Genomic DNA, 22,674 nt, shown 5'->3' with positions numbered 1-22,674 from the left:
TTAATTAAATTCAATTGAATTGGTCTAACATAACAAAAATTAGTTATAACTAACATTATTTTAAGTCTTATTATTAACTTGATTGAACGTGAATCATAAAACGACATGGATATATAATATTAACTAGTTCCTATCTAGCAACTAGTATTTTTCTAGCTAATTTTAAGTCGTAAATTAATGAGACAAATACACTGATTCCTAATCAATTGAAAAAATTTTTAGTGATCAAATGATAATCTTAAATTTATCACTAAATTAAAAACTAATTTTATAAAAAAATAGACTAAAAAATAGTTATTAACTAATAATAAATTCTCTACTAATGATGTCCCAATAATACTGGAAGAACTTGGCTGTCATACCATCTTCTCCCAGGGTACTTTGGGGATGCACACTGAAAGTAGCTTTCTTAACTTCTTCTATAGTAACCGGTCTTTGCAACCTACGGTTCATGGAAGTTGTAACCTTAGGCTCAAAGTCGGTGAAATAAAGATCTGGTTCGGTTTGGCATGTGGAAGAGAAGATCTTCTTAAAATATTCCTCAGCTACTCCTGCAACTTCTGAATTTGTAGTTGCTGTTTCACCATTTACACTCTCTAATTTTCAAATTCTGTTCCTTCTCATCCTATTTCTGAATTTTTTTTTGGAAAAATTGAGTGTTGCGATCCCCTTTTTGAAATCATTTAACCCTGAATTTTGCCTTCCAATACATCTCTTCATCATGGTAGGCTATTTTCAATTTTCGCTCTAGTTCCAGCAGCTCCTCTCCACGATACACGCCCGCTGATCTCAGCTCTTCAATCTGATGGCTTAGTTGCTCAATCTGTTTTTTAGAGTTGTGCTTTTCCTCCCGTTGCCATTGAACAATATCGTGTCTACATCTTTTTAACTTTTGGGCCAGAATGAACATTGGGGAGCCTGAGATTTCTTCTTTCCAAGTATCACAAATAATCTGTCGCACTTCAGGTTTTGAGCACCATCTCTCTTGGAACATGAATCATCTCTTAGAGTTTTCTAGTCTCAGGTTAGAGTCAATCAAAAGAGGGACATGGTCTGAACCCAACTCCGAGAGCCTAAGGACCAGTGAATTAGCGTACATCGACAGCCAATCAGTCCCGGCGAGGGCCCTATCCAATCTTTCCTGTACCAAGTCATCTCTGTGGCGCCTATTTGACCAAGTGAAAGGTCTCCCTACCATCCCTATGTCCACAAGAGTTCCATCATCAATAAATTTGCGAAATACAGTGATGGAAGATGTCGATTTAGCAATACCTCCCAATCTCTCAGCTTGTGAACTGATGGCATTAAAGTCTCCGGTGACTACAACCTTTCCTCCGAATTGTTGGATAATCAGTTGTAATTGAGAGAATTTCAATGAGCGCACCTGCTCATTGGTGTTTAAGTGCACCCCTATCAAACCCCAGCTCTCATTAAGATCATGATCAGTAATTCTTGCCGCAATAAAGAATTAGTCCGATTGCACAACCTGCACTGTCACCCCTTCCCTCCAAGCTAACGTCATTCCTCCCGCCACACCATCAGGGTCAACGATAAACCAATTACTAAAACCAGCTGCCCCTAATTTTTGCTCCACATTACAAGCCTGGTTCTTAGTTTCAGAGAAGAAACCAAGCTCGGGGAAGTGGGATCTTGACATCCCTTTCAAATGATGGACTGTCAGGGGTATTTTCAAACTCTGACAGTTTTAGCAGAGTAGCTTCATATCTTCTTGGGTGTCAATTGAAGATTGGCACCCTCCACCTGATCATCCAAAATCTGATTAATACCAAGGCAAAGTTTTTTCTGCTACTCATTATTTTCTTTACCTACACTCCTCCTTTTCTCGCTAGCTTGTTTGATGTAGTTAGCTCCTTCCCTTACCATTTGCTTTAGCTTATGAGGTTTCCCCTTTTTTAGCAGCTATAGTAGCAATATTGGTATTTCCATTAGCATCAATCTGAGCTATCAGAATTTCGCTCAAAATCATCGGGGATGTAGATTCATTTGTAGGTATCCAAGAACCATCGGTACTTTCAGTTGAATCCTCTGCACTGGCCTCTGTGTTACTGCTTGTTGGGTTCTTAGTTTGTGTCCTCTGTTCTAACATGCTAAGCTTTGAAAAGCCTTTCATCAGCCAAGCTGGGGGTGGTTTCTTCTTTGGGTAAGGCAGCATTAACCTTGCTGAGTTTGGTATATTATGGAATCCCCTTTCATTATCTGCAATTCTTCTCCCCACTTGATCAGACTTCATCCAGTCTCCAATTTTGTTTTCCTGAATATGACCGGTAGCAGAATCTTCTAACCATTGTGAATAATTTTTGACCTCGTGGCCTAAGTTAAGTGCACACGGTGCCTAGCCTTTCATACCTGAGACCTATTTCGATAGCCTTCTTATCAGGACCAACAATTAGCAAGCTATCTTTTACTTCTTTCTCACCACAAATATCAACCCTAGCCTTGAGGATTTTGTTTTCCTTTCCCCTAACCTCAAAAAACCTAAATCAGACACTTTCCTCAAGCTTTCTCCTATTTTCTCCCAACTTCCAATGTTTTTAACTTTTTTCGGGATCCCCCACAATTGTACCCAAACTGAAAATTCAAATATTACATTGTCAGCATCCTCCTCCTGGACATTCCATCTTCTAACGTGCAAAACAAAATTCTTAAATAGGCAAGGAGAGCCTTTTTCAATTCTCAGTAGTTCTTCTTCCATATCAAAGAAAAATTGAAAGACATTAGGTTTTATTTCAGTAACTCTGAATCCTTTCGACTTACCCCAGATCACTGTTAACGCATTCTCCATGGTGCCAGTTGTGAATTGTCTATTAGCGAAAAGTTTGCCTGTTAGGCTATTGGCACAGGCCTAAACCCCTTCTATGATGTCTTCTTCTCCAAAAAACACCACCCCTCCACGGCGGTCTTCTGCATTCTGGTTCCTTCAGTCAGTCTTTTCCCTCTTATCGTCCATACTGCAGTGTCTTAATGCAATGATCAAGTGCTCAAAACTGGATCAGATCCCAGTTTAAATTTATCAGATTAAAGAGCCTTAGTAAGCGTTAGAATAAACCCTAGCAAAACACTAGAAAAGCCTTAGTAGGTGCTATATAAGAATTTTTGAGATCTTATTCTGTAACCACAAATATAGAAGTATCATTAATTATTTTTCATCCTCTTGCTAGAATTTTAACTAATATGTATTTTAAGAACATGTACTAAAGTTATTAATTAAAAAAATTATAAAAAAGTATAAGACTGAAATTTTTACTACGTTAATTTATATTTATTAAAATTAAAAATTTTACAAATAATAATCTTAATGTGTTTTTAAAATACATATTAAATAATTAAATCCATATGATAATGAATAAGATATATATGGACCCAATGAATGCATTGGTACGTGTCAAAACTAAAATAATACTTAAAAACTAATGTTCAGAAAAATAAGATGTAAAGTACCCCAAACTTTAGATAAGAACTACCACACAATATATTATCATTCTAAACCATGAATGCTTGTAATTGTCAAAATTTCATTATCGTTTTCAGCATTAAGATCACTCATGTTCCTTTAACCATCAGAATTTCTTGCACATAATAATATATATTATTACAATTATTCATATTAATGAACTAATTAAGTAAGTTGAACTCATCTTAAAAATTAGTTCAAGAAATGATAAATATCATTCATTTATAATTTTTTAGAGGTTATATTTTTAAGAGACGTAGGTTTTGTTTTATATGTATTATAATTATTATATAGAAAAACAATAAACCAAGTTGATTATAGATGATCTTACCTTTTTTTTTTCACTTTGTTAAAATTGATCTTTCTCTATTTAATTTGTAATTTTTTTATTGATAGTTACTTTACTATTTTTACAAAACTATTACTATTATTTTTTATGATAACAATAAAGCATAATGTATGAGGGAGGAAATAAAAGAAATTTGAAGCCCTTTATAACAAAAACAATGTAGATTATTATTTCAGAAAAGTATGGGGTTGAATGGGTTATTCAGGAACAAAAGCAACGGTGAAGAAAGCTGATATTCAGGCCCAAAGTGCAAAAAGGAAAAAAAAAAGGAAAAGAGATACAAACTAATACCCGCTCAAGGGTATTTTTGGTATTTTAAAGTTAAAAGATAAAAAACTAATTTGGGTTGGTCAAGTGGTCAGCTCACTCGTCTGCTTAAACAAGTGTCGGAGTTCAAATTCCGCCTTGTACATGTAGCAACCTATTGGCCAGCGACAAACCCTTAAATGGAGCTCAGATCAGCGACGAATTAGTCCTTGACAAATAAAAAATTAAAAAATAAAATAATAATTTTGTCCAATAAAAATTAGATAATTTTAAAATTAATGCTAGATATATTTTTTTACTAAGTTTAGAAAGTATTATTAAAATTTTTACCGTCTTAACTTGGTCCAATAAATTTTGAGTGTCTTTATTTTAATATTATTATTTTTTAGATGAATTTTTAGTTTTACTTACCTTTAAGATTGATATAGTGTAATTTTTTTAATATTTAAAAATTTAGATACGATAAAATTATCATTTTATTTTTTAATTTTATTTGAAATATTAAAAATATTCTCCTAAACACGTATTACGGACATACATTTTGAAAATAAAAAAATAAAAAAAAATAAAAAATGCAAAAGACAAAAGAAGTGGCTATACTAAATACCTAATAGGAAAAAGAACAATGGCATCATACATTTATAAGGAACTACTAGAGACATCATTAGAATATATGAATGCTTATCAATTTGAATAATTAAACTAAATATATGATTCCATATTCTATCTTATGTCATTATCCATTCATTGACAACTCAAATAAAAAAAATATAATAATCATGAAAGAATGAGAAAAAAGAGAGAAAAAATTTTTTTGTTGTTATTTTCTGTTAAAATAGGGATAATCAAAATTAAGGTAAAATTTTTATTTAAATGGATGTAATAAAAATTGGTTAGATTTTGATCTAAATTGAAAAATTAATTATTTATTGTGGGAGGAGGTTGAAAAAGAAGTATGATAATTTCTCATCAAAAAATGATAATTTATATATCTTTTTTAGAGAGGATACTATTACCCTAATACTATAATAAAACTATAAAAGAATGAAAAAAGAAAAGATGATTTTTTTTTTTGCAAACAATTTTTTTTTTTGTATAGTTCAATTTTGTGTTATTGATAACAAAAATAATAAGAAACAAGGATTGAAGAAGAAAAAGTAAAAAAGCGCTAAAACAATAAACGACGAGGAAAAAATAAAATTTAAGAATTTAACTCGTAAACTCAATCTTCTATGCTGTTGTAGTTTCACACTAAGCTTTCACATCTGTAGCTGAAAGAGGGTGGAGATAGGAAGTAAGAATTGGGGAGTTCTTAGTTGGGTCGGAATTAGGAATTAAGTTTATTATCCAAATTTAAAACTCATATTTTTCTTATAAAAATTTCAAGCAAATTGACATTTCATATATTTCACCGCTTACTAAGAAACCATTTTAACCAAAGTCTATCGTTGGTCTTTCCAATCACGGTCTTTGGCTCAAATCAAATCAACTCGACCTGCGGCCCAATGTAACACGAATCACCATCAAAACTCAATTATAAAACAGAATCAATCATAGGCACAAACAATACAAGGCAAACATAAATTAGAGAACAATTACAGAATATAGAATCCAATCACAAGTACACACAATCATAAAAGTATTAGGGTATTAGCGTAACTTTCATAAAAAGATTTTGCCTTTCTCTACTTTTATATTAGAATTTTCTTTATCTTCTTTTTTCTTCGAAATTTATCGTTGTCACTACAAAGTCAAATCTCGTTATTTTGTCCGCAGCTCCTTTAAATTCTCATAAAATTTAAAATTTTGTCTCCATAATAAAGGTGGCGTTTTTTCCCTCTTTCTAACGGAAACCCAACTTAATTACTGATACGTAAACCTTTTTTTATCACTGCTTCGCTCTTATTCTTTTTTTTGTCTTTTTAATATTCTTTTGCATATTAAGATTTTGAGATGGTTGTGAATTTTAATATCAGAAAGAGAAAAAAAGTTTTACTATTTAGAAGATTATTTATTTTAATTATTCATATGAATTTGAAGAAGATTTTAGTCTTCTTAAAAGTAATTTTAGTATTAAAATAATTTTTTGTTACTAATTTAAGTATATTTTAGCTTATTTTATTTTTTTTCATTTGAGATCTATATTTTTAAGTAAATATTTATTTAATTTGAGATTTAAATTTTTGTGGAACAACAAATTATATTAATAATTTGCGAGTCAGATCAGATCAGATCATAATATTTAATATTTTAGAGTAGATCAAATCTAGATTTTGTTTATAATAAAATTTTACTTTAATTCGATTTGCGTATATTTTTGTATTTAAAAATAAATTTGTATACCAACTGACTTATTTTTGAGAAATTTCAAACTTTAAAGCGTATAATCAATTATTTTTGTGTTGATATTTTTGATATAAAAGATATATTAGATGGAATTTTTTAAAAGTTTTTTATATTTTTATTTGGTAATTAGTTTTTAATATTTATAAATTATAAAGGATTTTAATAATATTATTTTTAAATAATATTTTATATTTTTTATGAACATATTTACTTAAAATAAAATAAAAACAAATATAGATATAGTATATTTTTAAATTTCAATTTAATTTTTTATTTTAGAAGAACAAGGTTAATATAAATTAGATTTTTTAGACATCTTAGCTATAAAAAGTTTGATATCATGAGATAAAATCAAGTAGAATAAAATAAGTGATTATATTATTTGATTCTATTTATAAACATGAATAGATAAAAAAGTAAACTAATAATTTTCTATAATAGAACTTAAACTAGAGAAGGTTAGTTGGAGAAAAGAAAGTAAAAGATCATGTTTAAAAGAGATTAATAAAAAGTTCAATAGAAAAAAGAAAAAGAAAAAAAGTAATCCGTTACATAAATATTAATGTAGAATCTGAAAAAAGACCACATCTAAAAGACTAAACTTAATCATATGTTAAAAGAAATCATTTTAATTATAATACAACCTTCAATCATAGAGTAAACTCTAAGTCTTTTTTATTTTTTTTTTGGCCCTTAGTCCCAAAAGTTAAACAGAAAAATTTTATCAGTCCTAATACAAAAAATCCCAAAAAAAAGTTAAAACAAAGCCTGTTCCACTCAATTTTAAGTCCTAACACTATTTCACAAACAAACATAAAACATAACTGAATAGAGTGGATTCTATATATAAAATTAGCCTAGCCTAGCCTCGAGACTGACAAAGAGTAGTATAAGAATATTTATTTATTGTCCATCGAGTACACCTTTCGATCTTATCTTAGGCCTTGATTCACTCTGTGAACGAATCTTGCGAAAAAATTCTTAGGTTTTCGAGATATTGGATTGTCATCAATGTTTGTGTTACTCAAGCTGACATTTTCGCTACCGCTTCGTCTACCACTACTCGTGTGGGTCCTTTCTTCTATGGTGAAATACTCTCATACCGATTTATTTTTACATCACTGTGATTGATGTAGGGATAATTGAAGGTTGTGGTAGGCTTAAAGAAGGGGGGTTGAATCTATGCCTTCCTTTTAAGTTGCTGTTATGACCCTTTTTAAACAAAATTACAATTCTGATTTTGTTTGAACTCAGCAGCGGAAATTATGAGACAACTTATTTTTGTTTCATGAATATCAGAAAACAGAACTCAGCAGATAAGAGAAAAGCTAACACCAGCATGTATCCTGGTTCGGTTGCCTTGTGCTATGCAACCTACATCCAGTCTCCTCCACAATTATGGAAGAATTTCACTATAGTTAACAGTATTACATACACCAATTTCACAGGATTGACCAAATCTTTTCACACTCAAGTTCTAACCTAACTTGACATTGGCTATGCTAATACCTAACTATTCCTTTTAGTGCTGACCCAACTAAGAAAAGGGATACCAAAACAGGTACAAGATACAAGACACTTAACCAACCTAAAGAAATCAGAAAATAACTCTAGGCTTTTCTCTCAAGTGTTTCTCTCAGCCTTTTTTTCACTCATGGCTTTTTCTTAAGCTTTCTCACAATGCCTTTTCTCTCAAGAAATTACAGAAAGATAAACTTAGAAAAGTACATTACAATCAGTAAGACATGAAGGAGATTGATTTCATCAGCAGCCTATTTGTTATGTGCAAAACCAGATTCGCAAACCTCAGATGCAGTTCTTCAGTATTGGCCGAATGCTTCTTTGAAAGAAAGCATTATCCAAGTAGAGGAACTTCTTCACAGAACACTGTTCTCACTCTCTGGTTTTCTCTCCTTAGTTCTGAATGAGCAGGAAATCTTCTTTTATTCTCCTTGCATGTTGCTGGGATCTTCTCCCAAGGTCAACTTCTTGAGCTGTGTGCTTCACCAACTCACCTTTCACTTTTTTCCATTTACCTTCAAAAATGGAATGCTGGAACAGACCCTTTTTTGCTTGACCGAAAGCCTTAGATCAGCAAAGATACAAGTTTCAAAGGTAAACTTGAATCTAAACCATTGATGATGTGCTTTGGCTCCAAGAAACTTTGTGAACCCTTGATTTACGGCAACAGTGATCAAAGGCTTCTTTCTTCATTTAACCATAAATGGGTATGAGGGGAAAAGAAGCTTCAGCAAGTTACTTTGGGGTACCAATAATGGAAAGATCTTTCTAATTTGTCTAAGATCTGATTTTGCCCTAGCTTATGATTTCTTCTTCTTTCTCTTTGTAGCTAACCCCTACCTTAGCCATTGAAAACCAACTTGGTCCCCAAGATACACTTGTGATCGTGGATGCACAGTAGTGTAGAACAGAGAACACTTTTTCCATTTATCCAAAAATGGTAAAACAAAAGATTTGAGATGAAGTGAAGAAAGTAAGTTGCATGCAAATGGAAATAAATCACCTTTTAATTTCTGACTTAGTTTGATGTGGGTGATTAGACATTTGCTTTCTGAATAAGCTTTCTCTTTCTTGTGTTTTGTTGCTGACCAAAGCAATAAGAGAGAGTGAAGACTTCAATCTTGTATGAGAAGTTTGGTGGGATTAACTTGGGTGAGCAACTTGGGCTTGGGTTGGTTTTCTTCATTCATGCAACCCGTTTGCTTTCTATTCATCACCTTTGGGCTTCTATTATTTTGTGACCCATTAGAATAGATTCAGCTTGCTTTGAGTTGGGCTATTGTTGATTAGTAGCCTTCCAACATTGATTTTATTTTCATCCAATTTGGCTGTTCTATTATATTTATTTTTAGCCTGCAACATATCATCATCAATAATCAACACTAATTATTTACTTTACTTAATAAAACAATATTTGTCATCACTAATTAATTTAGTTAATTTTTTAACTCAACAATAATTATCAGAAATTTGCATTAGATCTATCCCTAACTCATTGAGTTAGGTTCTCTTCTCACTCAAACCACTGGATAAGTAGAATTAACTAAGAATTTTATATATTTATAGGGTTGGCTTTGAGTTTAAGGGTTGATAATGAAACTGCAGACACAGATAATTAATACCAGGATGATGTATTTTTTTTAGTTTATTTTCAGTAAATTTTAAAATTTTTTTGTTGGTAATTTGGGTTTTAATAATAAATCCATCTCTTTAGTGAAAAAATTGTGTATGTTGTTTTGGTAAATAAAAAAAATTGTAATTAGAGAGATATTGTGATAATGTCTAGTCAATAATTAATACAAAATGGAGAAGTGTGAGTCAGTAAAATATTAGTGGTGAATTTTGAATTGTGGGCATATTAACCAAAATTTTAACTTCGTAGTTGCTAGAGCTATTTGAAATACTTATCATACCCTCTTAATTTGATTGATATATCAAGAGTGGTTTGGTGTTTTATTTGAATTTGGGTTAAATGTTTTATCGAAACAACTTGCTCTTTAAAAATTATTTTAGTTGGATTTTGTTGTAACCTTAAGATCACATATTCAAATAGGAGAAACAATCACTAATTAGATTAGATTGTGTATATTACGCCCTGTAAATATGATCCTTCTTCAAATTTTATGTTAATATAGAATAATAGTATATCATATTAGTTTTTTATTATAAAAGAGTAAAATACTATAAAAGTATATACAAAATTTTGTGAGATTGACATGAACTAAATTGTTGGGAATAAGTAGTATGACCACAATTTAATTAATCATGTGTCAAATAATTTGTTATTATTATTATATTAAAATATTAATATAATAAAATTTTTGATTAAATTTAATGATTTATCATTGTGATAGTAATAATAATATTGAGAGATGAATCTTTTATAATTTAATTGTTCTTGGTTATAAGATTATTAAAAAGGATAGAATATTTTTAAAATAAACATAGTAATAATAGAATTCCTTTGACTTGCGACTATCATAGTAATTGACAATGTATTTATTATACTTTGATTCTGGACACCTAATATCCTAGGGTGCTAGTTGAATTGACATTGGGTATGATTTAAATACTTGTAGAATTAATGATTAGTTAATAAAGAATCTGTCAACTCTTGGTAAAGAGTTTGAGCTTTATGATTATGATGACCGAGATAAATAAAACTTTGGTCAAAGAGATTGAATGAATGAAGAAATGAGTTTCTTAAGCCATTCACAATTATTATAATAATGGTAATAAGTTAGAGTTTGACAATTAAATCATATTTTAAAAGTTAACCAAGAGCTGAAAAGATGAAAAGAATTATACTTTATTCTTCTGAGGTTCTTAGTAAAAATAGATTATTTCATACTATTGGATCGTTGAGGAATGTTGCTAGACCCCGATCTTAATTAGTAAATTTAGTATGTCTAATTTACTACCTACTTAGTATTGAATTTATGGAGTCACACACTAACGAGTGTTTTAATTTTTGCTGTAAAATTGATTAATTATTATTTTGATTTGATTAAATAGATAATTATATTAATTCAAATAGAATATTATATATTCTTTACTAGTACCAAGAATATAATAATAATATGATAATTGAGAATATTAAATAAGATTTGAGAATAATTAATTATTCTATCTCTAAACTTAAATTCTTAATTTGGATGAAATCCTAATTGATTCTGTTTCAAATTGAGTTATGATATGATTCATAAATTTGAAAGATTCAAGTTTAAAATAGTAAGATATGATTCAAATTTGAATTGAGATTCAAATTTAAAATCAATAACAAATCTCATACTATATATATGTATGTCAAGAGTAGAAGAAAGAGAGATGAGAAAAAAACACAAAAGTTTTATTCCTTTACCTCTACACACATAAACGTATGTGAGTCTATTTTTGGAGAAAAATTTTATGATGCGCAAAGAGTTGCAAGAGATTTCTCAATTTAGATCAGATGTCCATTGATAAATGAATTGACAGCAAAGGTTGGTCTCGGTGTGGATACGCATAGCGCCTTTGTACTATCGAAGGGAGAAAGTGATTTTTACTAGCGTACACAGGTATCTAGATCTGATCTATATATTGTTTATTTGAATAAAATTTAAGCACAAAATATATTTTTAGGATTTTTTTTTCCGCTGTGTTATAAACGCATCGTAATCCTTCGTAAACCTAATTCATTAGCAGTAAATATTAAAAAAAGAAGTTTGGGAGAATATTGCGATTTGGTATTTTATTTGAGTTTAGGTTAAATACTTATCGAAACAATTTACGCTTTAAAAGTTATTTTAGTTAGAGTTTGTTCTAGCTTTGAAGTCACCGATTTAAATGGTGAAAACAACTACTAATATAGTTATCAAGTTATGTTAGGTATATTATATCTTTAAAGAATGGTTCTTTTTTTAATTTTATGTTAATGTAGAATATCAAGATACTAGACTGTCTTTTTATTATAAAAGGATAAAATACTATAAAAGTGTATACAAAATTTTGTGAAATTAGCATGAATTAAGTGTTTGTTTGAGTGTTATTAAATCGATAAAAAATATATTTTTTTATTTTTTAGTGTATTTAAAAAGTTTTAATAGAAAAAATAAAAATACTAAAAAAATAAAAATATCTTTTTTGAGAAGTTACAATTTACAATTTTTAAATTTTTTTTAAAAAAAATATATTTTTCATATAATAAATAAACAAAAAATATTTTTATCTTATTTTATCTAAATATAATTGATAAATAAAAAATTTTTTTATATGAGATATTTAAATATAAAATTATTTTTATTTTTGTAAAAGATATTTTAAAAAAATATCATTTAGAAAAATATCTTTTTTAAAAATGTCCCAAACAAATTCTTAAACCTAATTCATTAGATCAAATATTAAAAGAAGTTTAGGAGCTAGCAAATTTTGTGATTTTTATTCATGGATGATATTTTTAATGGTGTGAGATTATAACTAACGGTATAGATCATTCAATATCCTTTTAATGATTAAATACTAGCCAAAATCTAACAAAAGTACTGACCCTAAACCCCTAACACTCCTCATAATAAAAAAGAAATTGAGGAGAACATTGTGAAAAGTTCTATAATTTAATAGGTAAACTCTATATGGGAACTTGGGAATGGAATGTTATTTAGGGATTTAGTGTGTGTACAAATAGGGGGAGTGAATAAATATGAATTTGTTAAATTCCGTTTCCATTGTTTCACAATGCTAACTCAACTTTGTATGCTTTGCTTAGGTTACAGGGACAAACATGGGAGACAGAGAAATTATTGATTTATCTAGTGATGATGAGAGTGAAAACGAAAAGGTTATTCCCACAGCTGTGAAGCAGGAGCCAGATCTTGTTTTCGATGTAAAGCAAGAAAAATCGAGTAATAAAGGTGAACTGGCGAATCGAAATGGACCTCGCATTCATTCTGTTCGAGCAGCTGTTGATGATGATTCAGACGTTTCTTATGCGTCAGCCATATGTGCAGCACCCCTTACTCGGCAGTTTTGGAAAGCTGGGACTTATGATGATGCCCCTGCTTCCAAAAAATTCACACTCCAAAGTAATTTTCCAAATTAATGTAGCTTCTAGTTTCTTCCATGGCCGTTAGTGCTTATATTTTTTTGTTGGTCACGGTATCCCCTAGCTCAGTGAAGGACTAATTTGTTGCGAATCTGAGTTTTATTGATAGGGGTGGTAGTATTACCCTACCGGCGGGTATCCAACCGGACCCCACCCGATCGGGTAGGGTTGCCAACCTAATCTGCAGCGGATAGAGTAGAGTGCGGATAGGATTCTCATGCGGGTCAGGTAGGGTGCGAGTTGAGTCTCAATTCTACCCGACCAACCCGATCTGCAGCGGGTAGGGTAGGGTGCGGGTAGGATTCTCATGCAGGTCGGGTAGGGTGCGAGTTGAGTCTCAATCCTACTCGACCAACCCTCACTTTATATATGTTTATGTTATATACTTATATAAAAATATGTTTTAAGTGGATGTTGAATTAAAGAGTTCTCATTAAATACAAAAGATCTTTAATCACCAAAAGAAAATCATTAATTAATAATTTAATATCTTTTTTACATAAAAATCAATTATATTTTAAATTATTATCAAGTTATATAATAATGTTGTATATTTTTTGTAACCTGCGGGTAGGGTCGGGTACCCACGGATTAATAACGGGTAGGGTTAGGGTTGGGATATTCTCAACCCACGGTAGGGTTAGGGTTGGATCCAAACCCTACCCTATCCTACCCATTGCCACCCCTACCATTGAAGGGTCTGTCACTTGTCGCTGGTCAATGGGTTGTTGCATGTATAAGGCAGAATTTGATTAGTGCTTATATTGAGTTGTGACAGAATTTTTCTTTGATTTCAGATGTCAAAAACTATCTACATGTACACCCTATGTTCCTTCACTCGAATGCAACTTCACATAAGTGGGCATTTGGTGGTATGTTCTTATGACTTATATGAACTTGTTCATCCTTTTTGTTTTTATTTTAATGTGTTGGTCTTTTTCTTTGATTTTGGTTGCAGCCATAGCGGAGCTTCTCGATAATGCAGTTGATGAGGTGATTATTAGTGATGTTTCAGTTGTGAACTGCATGAATTTTAAGGATGAGCAATGCTATATGACCAGTAAATAGTATCATTTTTAGCCAACAATAATTTGCACTCTTATTTACAATACCTTTTGCAGATAAAAAACATGATTTATAACTCTATATATCATAGTTTTGCACACATGAATCAATATAGTGTGCATCTATGTTTGGTAGAGTTTGCACACATAAATTAGTAAAATTTATTTGTTAAAAATAATTTAGTGTCTGTGCTAGCCAAATGATGGTAAAAAATACTAAAAGTTGCCGGTTCCCAAGAATTTCCTTTTAAGTATTGTATATACTATGCTAGTTTCATTTGTCATTTACCTGCATACTAATTTAGGCATTGATTTCTGATGGTGCATTCTTTATTAATTGTGATACAACAAACAACAACAAATCCTTGTCCTACTAGGTGAGGTTGGCTACATGAATCAAACATGTAGATCTTGTTTGACCATCTCGTTGATGGTCTTTTTAGGTTTTTTTTGCCTGTTACCCCTTGTCCATTTTCCATCTCATCCACCCTTCTAACTAGGTGTTCTGTCGGGCTTCTCCTCACATGTTCAAACTACTTAAGATGCGATTCTGCAATCTTTTCCACAATAGGTGCTACTCCAACTCTCTTATATTTTCGTTTCTTATTCTATCCAATCGCGTATGATCCTTCATCAATTTCAACATCTTCATCTTTGCCACACTTAACTTGTGTTCGTGCTCTCCTTTGGCCGCCCAACACTCTGTACCATAAAGTATAGCCGGTCTCATAGCAGTGCGACAGAATTTACGTTTAAGTTTTGAAGACAATTTTTTGTCACATATAAAATCAGACACACTCCGCCATTTTAACTAACCTGCTTGGATTCTATGACTTATATCCTGTTCAATCTTTCCATCATCCTGTTTGATGCACCAAGATACTTAAAACTTTTAATTTTTCGTAGAATGTTTTCTCTAATCTTCACTTCTGTATTAGGGTTTTTCTTTTGGCAGCCGAACTTACATTAACGGTGATGTTTTCCAGAAATGATTTCCGTTCTATACATATCCTTTGTTTCTGGTTTCTACTGTTAATATACCTTTTTTTAAGGTTCATGTTTATTCCGATGTTCTTTACTTAATTATCATTCCATAGATTGGTGTAAAACCATAATTTTTGTTGATGTGATTTTTCCATTTCTTGTTTGAAATCATCATTTAACATCTTACATCTTACATTTTACATTTGTTTTATGCTCCAATTTGTATTGCATTCTTGCCATTTGTGCTTAGGATAGATCCAAAATGGGGCTACCTTTGTCCTTGTAGATAAAACTTCGAATCCAAAGGATGGAAGTCCAGCATTGCTGATTCAAGGTACAATGGTTCTGGAACTCATCAATTTTAGAAATTTAGTAGTTATCGAAAATCCTAGCCTGACTCTTGTTAGCATTAGACATTTTTTATTGATTTTGAACTGACATTGGGTAATCAGATGATGGTGGTGGAATGGATCCAGAAGCAATGAGGCATTGCATGAGTTTTGGATTTTCAGATAAGAAGTCAAAGCTGGCTATTGGGCAGTGTATGGGTCTTGGCATTGTTTCTTCAACTATTTTCGTATTCGTGCGTTATTCTTTTTTTGAGTTTTAGTTTATTGTTGCAGATGGTAATGGCTTTAAGACCAGTAGTATGAGGCTTGGGGCTGATGTCATAGTCTTCAGTCGGCATATGAGTAATGGGTATGTGACAAAACTTAAAACATCTATCCATGCTGAAGTTAGTTAGGCTTTTAAACGTTATGCCTTCTGATCTTTCATTAGAGTGAGGCAGGGTGATTTTGGGACAAAAATTGAAGTTACAGTGGAAAAGAAAAGTGAAAACTATGCTTAATTTTCGTACTGTTTTTACCTGCATCAGGATATTGACGCAAAGCATTGGACTTCTGTCATATACATTTTTGGTGCAAGAAAAGCTTGACAGAATAGTAGTACCCATGGTGAGTGGTATTCCACATTTTTCGTTTATTATGTAAAGGGTTTGGTTTATATTGTGCATAGGCTTCAAATGCTACTTCTCTTCAACTTATTGCTTGAATTAAGGAGTGCCAAAATAGTAATTATACTCCAAATAAAGTTAGATTGAAAAGGAATCATTAAATTTTTTTTAGCAATCCTGCTACATCTACACCCTTTATAATAAACACCGTTTTGACATTAGTATTATCTTAACAACTGAACACGTGTTCTCTTTGTTTTGTTAATTAAAAAATAATTTAAATACACAATTATTTATTAGCAACCATATTTTTATATGGGTGTTAACCGTATTTGGTGTATGAATAGGGTTTTTCTTTTTTAGCATTTCTTTCGACTAGATACACCAAAACATATAAGTTGAGGACTACCATAAGATTCTTGCTTCTTACAAGGATCTAAAGCTTTTCAAATTAGTGAGGTGTTGATGCAAGTCCATTGTCAACGTACACGTCCAAGCATTCCAAAAAGCTTCTTCTAGAGAGAATGAGAGACTACACAATAGCGAACATTAGAAATAAATGAGCTCTTGAGCAATCTCTGCAAACTTTATTCATATTTTTGTAGATAAAGTTGTGAGATGCTAGTGCTTCTAGGGGAGAATTCCGGTTAATCGTGTTAAGAACATCTTGCCAAAACATTGTGGGTGCTATAGGGAGCCTGAGTTGACAAAAATGTCAGTGGTTAATTCATTGCTCCAAGGGTCCCTTTTATTTTTCTTTTGTTTTGTTTGTTTCCCCCTAAAATAATCCTAAAAGGACCCTTATTGCAACATGCTTAGGGCAGACTTTTAAGAGACTTCTGAACACTGATCATTTGCTAAATCATTTTTTATGCTCTTTCTCATAAGAATCTTTTCTGCAATGGTTGATTCTACTAGTGGAGTTTATTTACAACACTAACTGTTCTTGTCAATTTCAGGTAAACTATGGGTTTAATTCATCAACTGGATCATTGGAGATATTAAATGGCAAAGAGCATTTTGTGACCAATTTATCTTTGATTTTGCGCTGGTCTCCATACTCATCAGAAGAGGAACTTCTTGGACAAGTTAGTTTCTATGTTTCTCCTTTCATCTGTGACTATTGGCTGGAAGTTGTTAGATTAAAATGATTTCAATAATAATACTATGTATATTATGGAGAATGCTTTTTTTTTTTTAAAAAAATTATTTTATGTTTTCAAGTAATGCTAAAAATGAACTTCGGAGATTTTTCCTCTCGAACAGCTTAAATTTTGTAAAAGAGATTAAATTGTCTCTGCACAATTTTATTAGAAAAGGAAATAAAATCTGTTTGAGTAATTTTATTAGAAAAGAGAATGTATAGAAGTGGATGAGACATCCTCACATATATTCAGAAAAATATGGTTGACCAGCAAGGGAATAAAGCATGCAACAATGCTTGTACCCATATGAAGTAATTTGTTTGACAAATTAGTTTGTTTCCTAATGCTGAGTGCATTTCTAATACAAACATGCTCCATGAATGCCAAAGGTTCCAGAATAATCAAACCTTGACATGATAGAATAATCAAATCTATCAGGCTGCGTTTGGAAGAGAGACTAAGACTGAGAGACAGAGACTAGGAAGCCGAGACTAGATTAAGTCTCCGTATTATGTTTGGTGTAAAGTGTACAAGACTGAGTTATGTCTTAGTATCTTGTTTGGTTCAAGATAAATATAGAGATGAAATAAAAATATTTACTGAAATACCCTTAATTATTAAGGAAAATGTTATTAAAGTTTCACTTCCATCTTCAGAAATTTCAGTTCCTTGTGTCTTCACTTTCTAAAGGTATTGAAGGGACTGAAATTTTAGTTCCGATCTCTTACCATCAAACACAATATCTCAGCTTCATTCTAGTCTTTGAAAACAAACACTACCTCAGAGAAGAATAATCAAATGTTTTTATAGCAACGCAATCAAATTTTTTTCATAAACACCAAATACGTATCTTTATATGGTTGGCTGATTGACGGTTGATTTTTGGTGTACACGTAGTATGATTGGTTTTTATATTTAGTAACATTTTCTTGTATTCTTATTCTCTATTTCTTAATGATATTCTTTGTTTATCCTCTCAAAATGAGCATGTTCTTATTCAGTTCAAATATTCTTCATTCTGACAGTTTAGTGACGTTGGATCTCATGGTACTAAAGTCATTATCTACAACTTGTGGCTTAATGATGATGGGAACTTGGAGCTAGATTTTGCTACGGATCCTGAGGTGATATTTTCTTTTTATTTCTACTGTACTGCCTGTTTTAGAATTTTGCGTTGATTGCTTAACGAGGGGGCTTCTATTCATATGCCAGGATATTCGAATCGCTGGGGATGTAAGGAAGATTGACACAATTCCTGCCTGGAGGGAAGCAAATGAGAAACATATTGCTCATCGGTTCCGTTTCTCTTTACGTGTATGCTGGACTTTGAAATTATTCTTATACTTGTGTGGCCGTGTTAAAGGTTGAATTTGTTGGTCTAAAATTCTCATGTTTTGCAGGTTTATATGTCAATATTGTACTTGCAGATACCAGAAAGTTTTCATATGTTTTTGAGAGGCATAATTGTGCAGCCACATAACATTGCTGATGATCTTAAATATATTGAATTTATCTTGTATAAACCACAAGTTGGTGGAACCGTGGAGGTTATTGTCTTACTTTTGACTGTATTCATATTATTTGAGGGATAAAAGTTATCTTGAGCTGAATGTTTTAATTATTCTATTTTGCTATTAGTAATAAAAGTTATTAAATACAAAACTAATAGAAAGTAAGACAAAAATCGGTAATTTCAATACAACATACTGTTTCAATTTACTCAACATTTTTTATAATTTAATTTCTTTTTGGGGCTCAATGTGCAGGCAACAGTTGTGACAACAGTTGGATTCCTTAAGGAAGCTCCTCGAGTCATTATGCACGGTTTCAATGTATATCACAAAAATCGGCTAATACTGGTAAATTATCACCCAAAATGTTATATGCTACATAAGTGGTTGTTAACCATTCTCTGGTGTTAAACAGTTAATGATTTGATAATAGTGCATAAGAGCTAAATAACATCACTTTTTATTCTATTATTAACTTGTATTTATAGTTAAGGAAACAAGGGAAAAAGTACTTTGAGCAGTACACAAAAACATTAAGTCCTAAATATTCGTAGTGTAGATGAACACAGTTATAGCTATGTGCATGATATAATGGAAATGGAAGATCAATACACAGTTTTTTTAACTTATTAGTTGTATATTGATTCAACCTGAAATTAACACTGTTAACATGCTGTGCACTTTTCAAAGGGCATGAGTTTCTTTCCCTTAATACTAGTGTGTGTAATGTGGTGCTTACTCCAAATTGTTTCACATTTTTCATATATATTCTGTTGCAATTTCCTTATGGAACCTTTTACCAATTCTTTTATGAATGTTGGAAATCTTGTGCTAACTCGTTGAACTAATTTTTGGAGTTAGCCTCCATAGTTTGGGGTGAAATAGAATAGGCTAGATGTTGGTTATTTGCTATCTAGTCCACAAATGGTCCTAGCTTTCATTTTACTATAACTCCTATTTTTAAAAATAGATCATTTTATTATGACAAATTTTGGCTGCTGCTATTTGGAGACTAATGTAGAAATTAGAAATTACAAGTCATGTCATATCATGCTCTTCATTGTTGTTTTTTGTCTCCTTTCTCTTTTGAATAAATTCTTATCTAGGTTCATTGACAAATAATGCCAGTTTGTAGCATATAGTTATTATGTAGCTTCTCTTTTATTCTCTCTCTAATACAATTGCTACTTTTCAATATCAGCCATTTTGGCAGGTTGTGAACTATATAGACAGTAGAGGCAGAGGAGTTGTCGGTAAGTAAAACATCACCACGAGGTGTCAAGTTCTTTTCAATTATCAAGACATACCGAGCCGTAATAATATGCTACATAATAAATTATGTTGATCTCGTGTTAGGTATCCTGCAAGCGGATTTTGTTGAGCCAACTCATAATAAGCAAGATTTTGAGAAAACTTCTTTGTTTCAAAAGCTTGAAGTGCGATTGAAGGAAATGACATGGGAATACTGGTATAGTGTTTATGCTTGTGTTAAAATCCATGATTATCCAGGAAAATAACAGAGTAAATAGTAACTCAACAAATGAAAGAATACTGTCATCTATTTATAACGATGTAAAACGCTAAGACTAGTTTTAATGATTTTTAAGCGTTGATATCTGAGATGTCTAGGAGTCTTAAAATATATGTAGGGACGTGCATTGTAGATTGCTTGGGTATCGTGAAAAGTATCCAGTTCCTAAAGCGAAACAAGGCGAACTCAATAGAAAGTCCTACCTTGTTGATGCTAAAGCAGCAAACGAAAATGCTGAACTACGCAAGAGAACCATGCGGAACGCATCTGAGCAAGGTAACTGCTTATGTGATAATCAAGATTCTGCATCACTATCTTAATCAGTGTAATCTAATTTGTATATCCTGATTTGGTTCAGGATCTAATAACAAGAGGAAGATATATGAACAGGTAGACCTCCATAATTCAAAAAAGCATGCAAAAGAAGAGAATGTTAAAGGTGTTGGCATATCTCAGAATATGCAGGTCGGTAGTAACTTCGTTTGTTATGTTGAAATTTGTCCATCTTGTTCATATGTATATGATATGATGATTTGAGAATAGTATTCATGGATTTTCTGGTTTCCCTTAAACATCATATTCTTCCGGTTTTGATAACTTAAGTATTCTGATGGCAACTTGTTTTATGGTAGGTTATTCCGGCTCCTGCAGAGCAGGTGCTAGACCAAGAGACCTTAACATTGTTGGATGAAAACCAGAAACTACAGACAAAGTGAGTATACTTCTGTTTTGTGTTTACCACCACGGCAACGGTCTCAATTGCGTGGGATGCTGTTATTCAGCAACTTAGATTTTCTTGATTCTTGATGAATTCTTGCTGTCCAACACAACCTCCATTCTGTTTTTTCTCTCAGTTTTTCAATTTGTTATTCACAATGGAGTTGTAATATAGTTAGTTATATATTAACATGCTTTTAAATCTTTACCCTGCAGATGTTTGGAATCTGAAAAGATACAAGAAGAACTTAATCTTAAGGTAATCTGCACGGTCTAATTTTATTCATTCATATATACTATTATCCTTGAAGGGGAGCCTTAGAGCAACGGTTGAGTTGTCTCTTTGTCGTGTGACCTCAAGGTCACAGGTTCAAGCCGTGAAACCTAGTCTCTATGTCCATTGTCTCGATATCTCTGTATATTTGTAACTTTTATTCCGAGATACTTACTAAACACAGTTGCCTGATGCAATTGAAGTATGTTAAATTAGATAATTCTCTATGAACTGCATAGAATGAAATAGTTAAGTTGTTTTGGCTTCTGTGATTTAAGAAAAAAATGGTTTATGATTTTACAGGTAACAGATCTTAGAAGTAAAATAGAAGCAGCCAGAGAGCAGCAAAATCTACTATTGGCTCAACTACAACTGCTAGATGTGAAAGATGAGTAGTACTAGTTGTGGTGGTAGTAGTAGTAGTAGGTGTAGCTGTGACAAATGGCAGTGTTCAAATTCTTTGATTTGTAGAAGTGTTGTACCGAATTTGGATCCTCTGAAGTCTGAAGTAAAAAAGTTGGTAAAGTGGTAAAGTAAAGGGTTAATCACTATTGATTTTATAACTTCCAAAAAATGTGTCTTTCATTATCTTAATTTAATAACGATTAACTCCTTACTTTACTACTTTACTAACTTTCTTATACTTACTACTTTACTAACTTTCTTACTTTAGAGATATTCATTCGGGTTGTACCATATGTATAGTTTCACTTTCACCCCTTAAATAGGTGTGTGGCTAGCTAATTTTGGTTTTTGGAGGGGCATAGTGGTCATTTCATGCTGTAAGCCAGTTTGGTTAGTCTTCTGTATACATGTAATATGATGAGCCATTATTTGTGAATGAGTAGGGCAATTTTTTCGTTTCTCTCTATGGTCTTCTTTAATATGTGTACATATATTTATTGACTTGAACCAACGTAAAGATGAATGGAATAAAATATCATGAAATATGGAAATAATTTAATATTTTAACATATTACTTATTCTATATAAAAATAATTTTGTAAATATAAGTATACTACTAAATTTTAAATTTAATTACTCTTTTTATTTTTATAGTTTTATCAATTTTATATTAAAAATATAATTCAGCGATAATTTAATTGTCTATGTGTTATTAAAGGTTAAATTTTAAAAAAGAATAGCTAAGAATTAATTGTCTAAAAATTAATAATAAAAATAGAATTGAAGTATGATACTAAATTAAATTTCATTAAAAATTAAAAATAATTTTAAGAACATTAGGAATAAAATGGTTACTTTTATTTTTCATACTACTGTTTTTTTATGACATATATATAACATCAAAATATTACAAAATTGTCTTGCATTTTTTTTGTTGACTTATCTTCTTGCATATAGAAGTATATAAATATGGATACGAAAATATTTATGTTTTTTTATTTTCTACTTATTAAAAGCTTGAATTGAATTGGTTATGCTAAAGCAATCCTTGAT

At 31.3% G+C, this 22,674-nt stretch overlaps 1 protein-coding gene across 1 annotated transcript; it reads left to right on the top strand.

Moving 5' to 3' along the window:
• Nucleotides 1-12,594: 12,594 nt before the first annotated feature.
• On the top strand, nucleotides 12,595-22,081 carry LOC107463557 (protein MICRORCHIDIA 6). The gene is made up of 19 exons (XM_016082365.3): nucleotides 12,595-13,015; nucleotides 13,833-13,907; nucleotides 13,994-14,028; nucleotides 15,339-15,417; nucleotides 15,536-15,625; nucleotides 15,707-15,782; nucleotides 15,961-16,039; nucleotides 16,998-17,126; nucleotides 18,209-18,307; nucleotides 18,396-18,497; nucleotides 18,584-18,730; nucleotides 18,950-19,042; nucleotides 19,896-19,947; nucleotides 20,051-20,162; nucleotides 20,344-20,501; nucleotides 20,584-20,690; nucleotides 20,858-20,937; nucleotides 21,159-21,201; nucleotides 21,520-22,081. The coding sequence occupies exons 1-19, from the start codon at nucleotides 12,715-12,717 to the stop codon at nucleotides 21,610-21,612; spliced, it is 1,950 nt and encodes a 649-aa protein (XP_015937851.1). The 5' UTR covers nucleotides 12,595-12,714; the 3' UTR covers nucleotides 21,613-22,081.
• The last annotated feature ends 593 nt before the right edge of the window (nucleotides 22,082-22,674 follow it).

The sequence above is a fragment of the Arachis duranensis genome, chromosome 8, assembly GCF_000817695.3.
Source record: "Arachis duranensis cultivar V14167 chromosome 8, aradu.V14167.gnm2.J7QH, whole genome shotgun sequence".
Taxonomy (NCBI): Eukaryota; Viridiplantae; Streptophyta; class Magnoliopsida; order Fabales; family Fabaceae; genus Arachis; species Arachis duranensis.
Note: the sequence above shows the minus strand (reverse complement) of the source record. Positions and strands in the feature narration are given on the sequence as shown.

Coding starts and splice junctions, on each gene's coding strand:
- LOC107463557 (XM_016082365.3), top strand. CDS start 12,715: ATGGGAGACAGAGAAATTATTGATTTATCTAGTGATGATGAGAGTGAA. Junction 13,016..13,832: donor CAAAAAATTCACACTCCAAA/GTAATTTTCCAA, acceptor CTTTGATTTCAG/ATGTCAAAAACTATCTACAT. Junction 15,626..15,706: donor AAAGCTGGCTATTGGGCAGT/GTATGGGTCTTG, acceptor TTATTGTTGCAG/ATGGTAATGGCTTTAAGACC.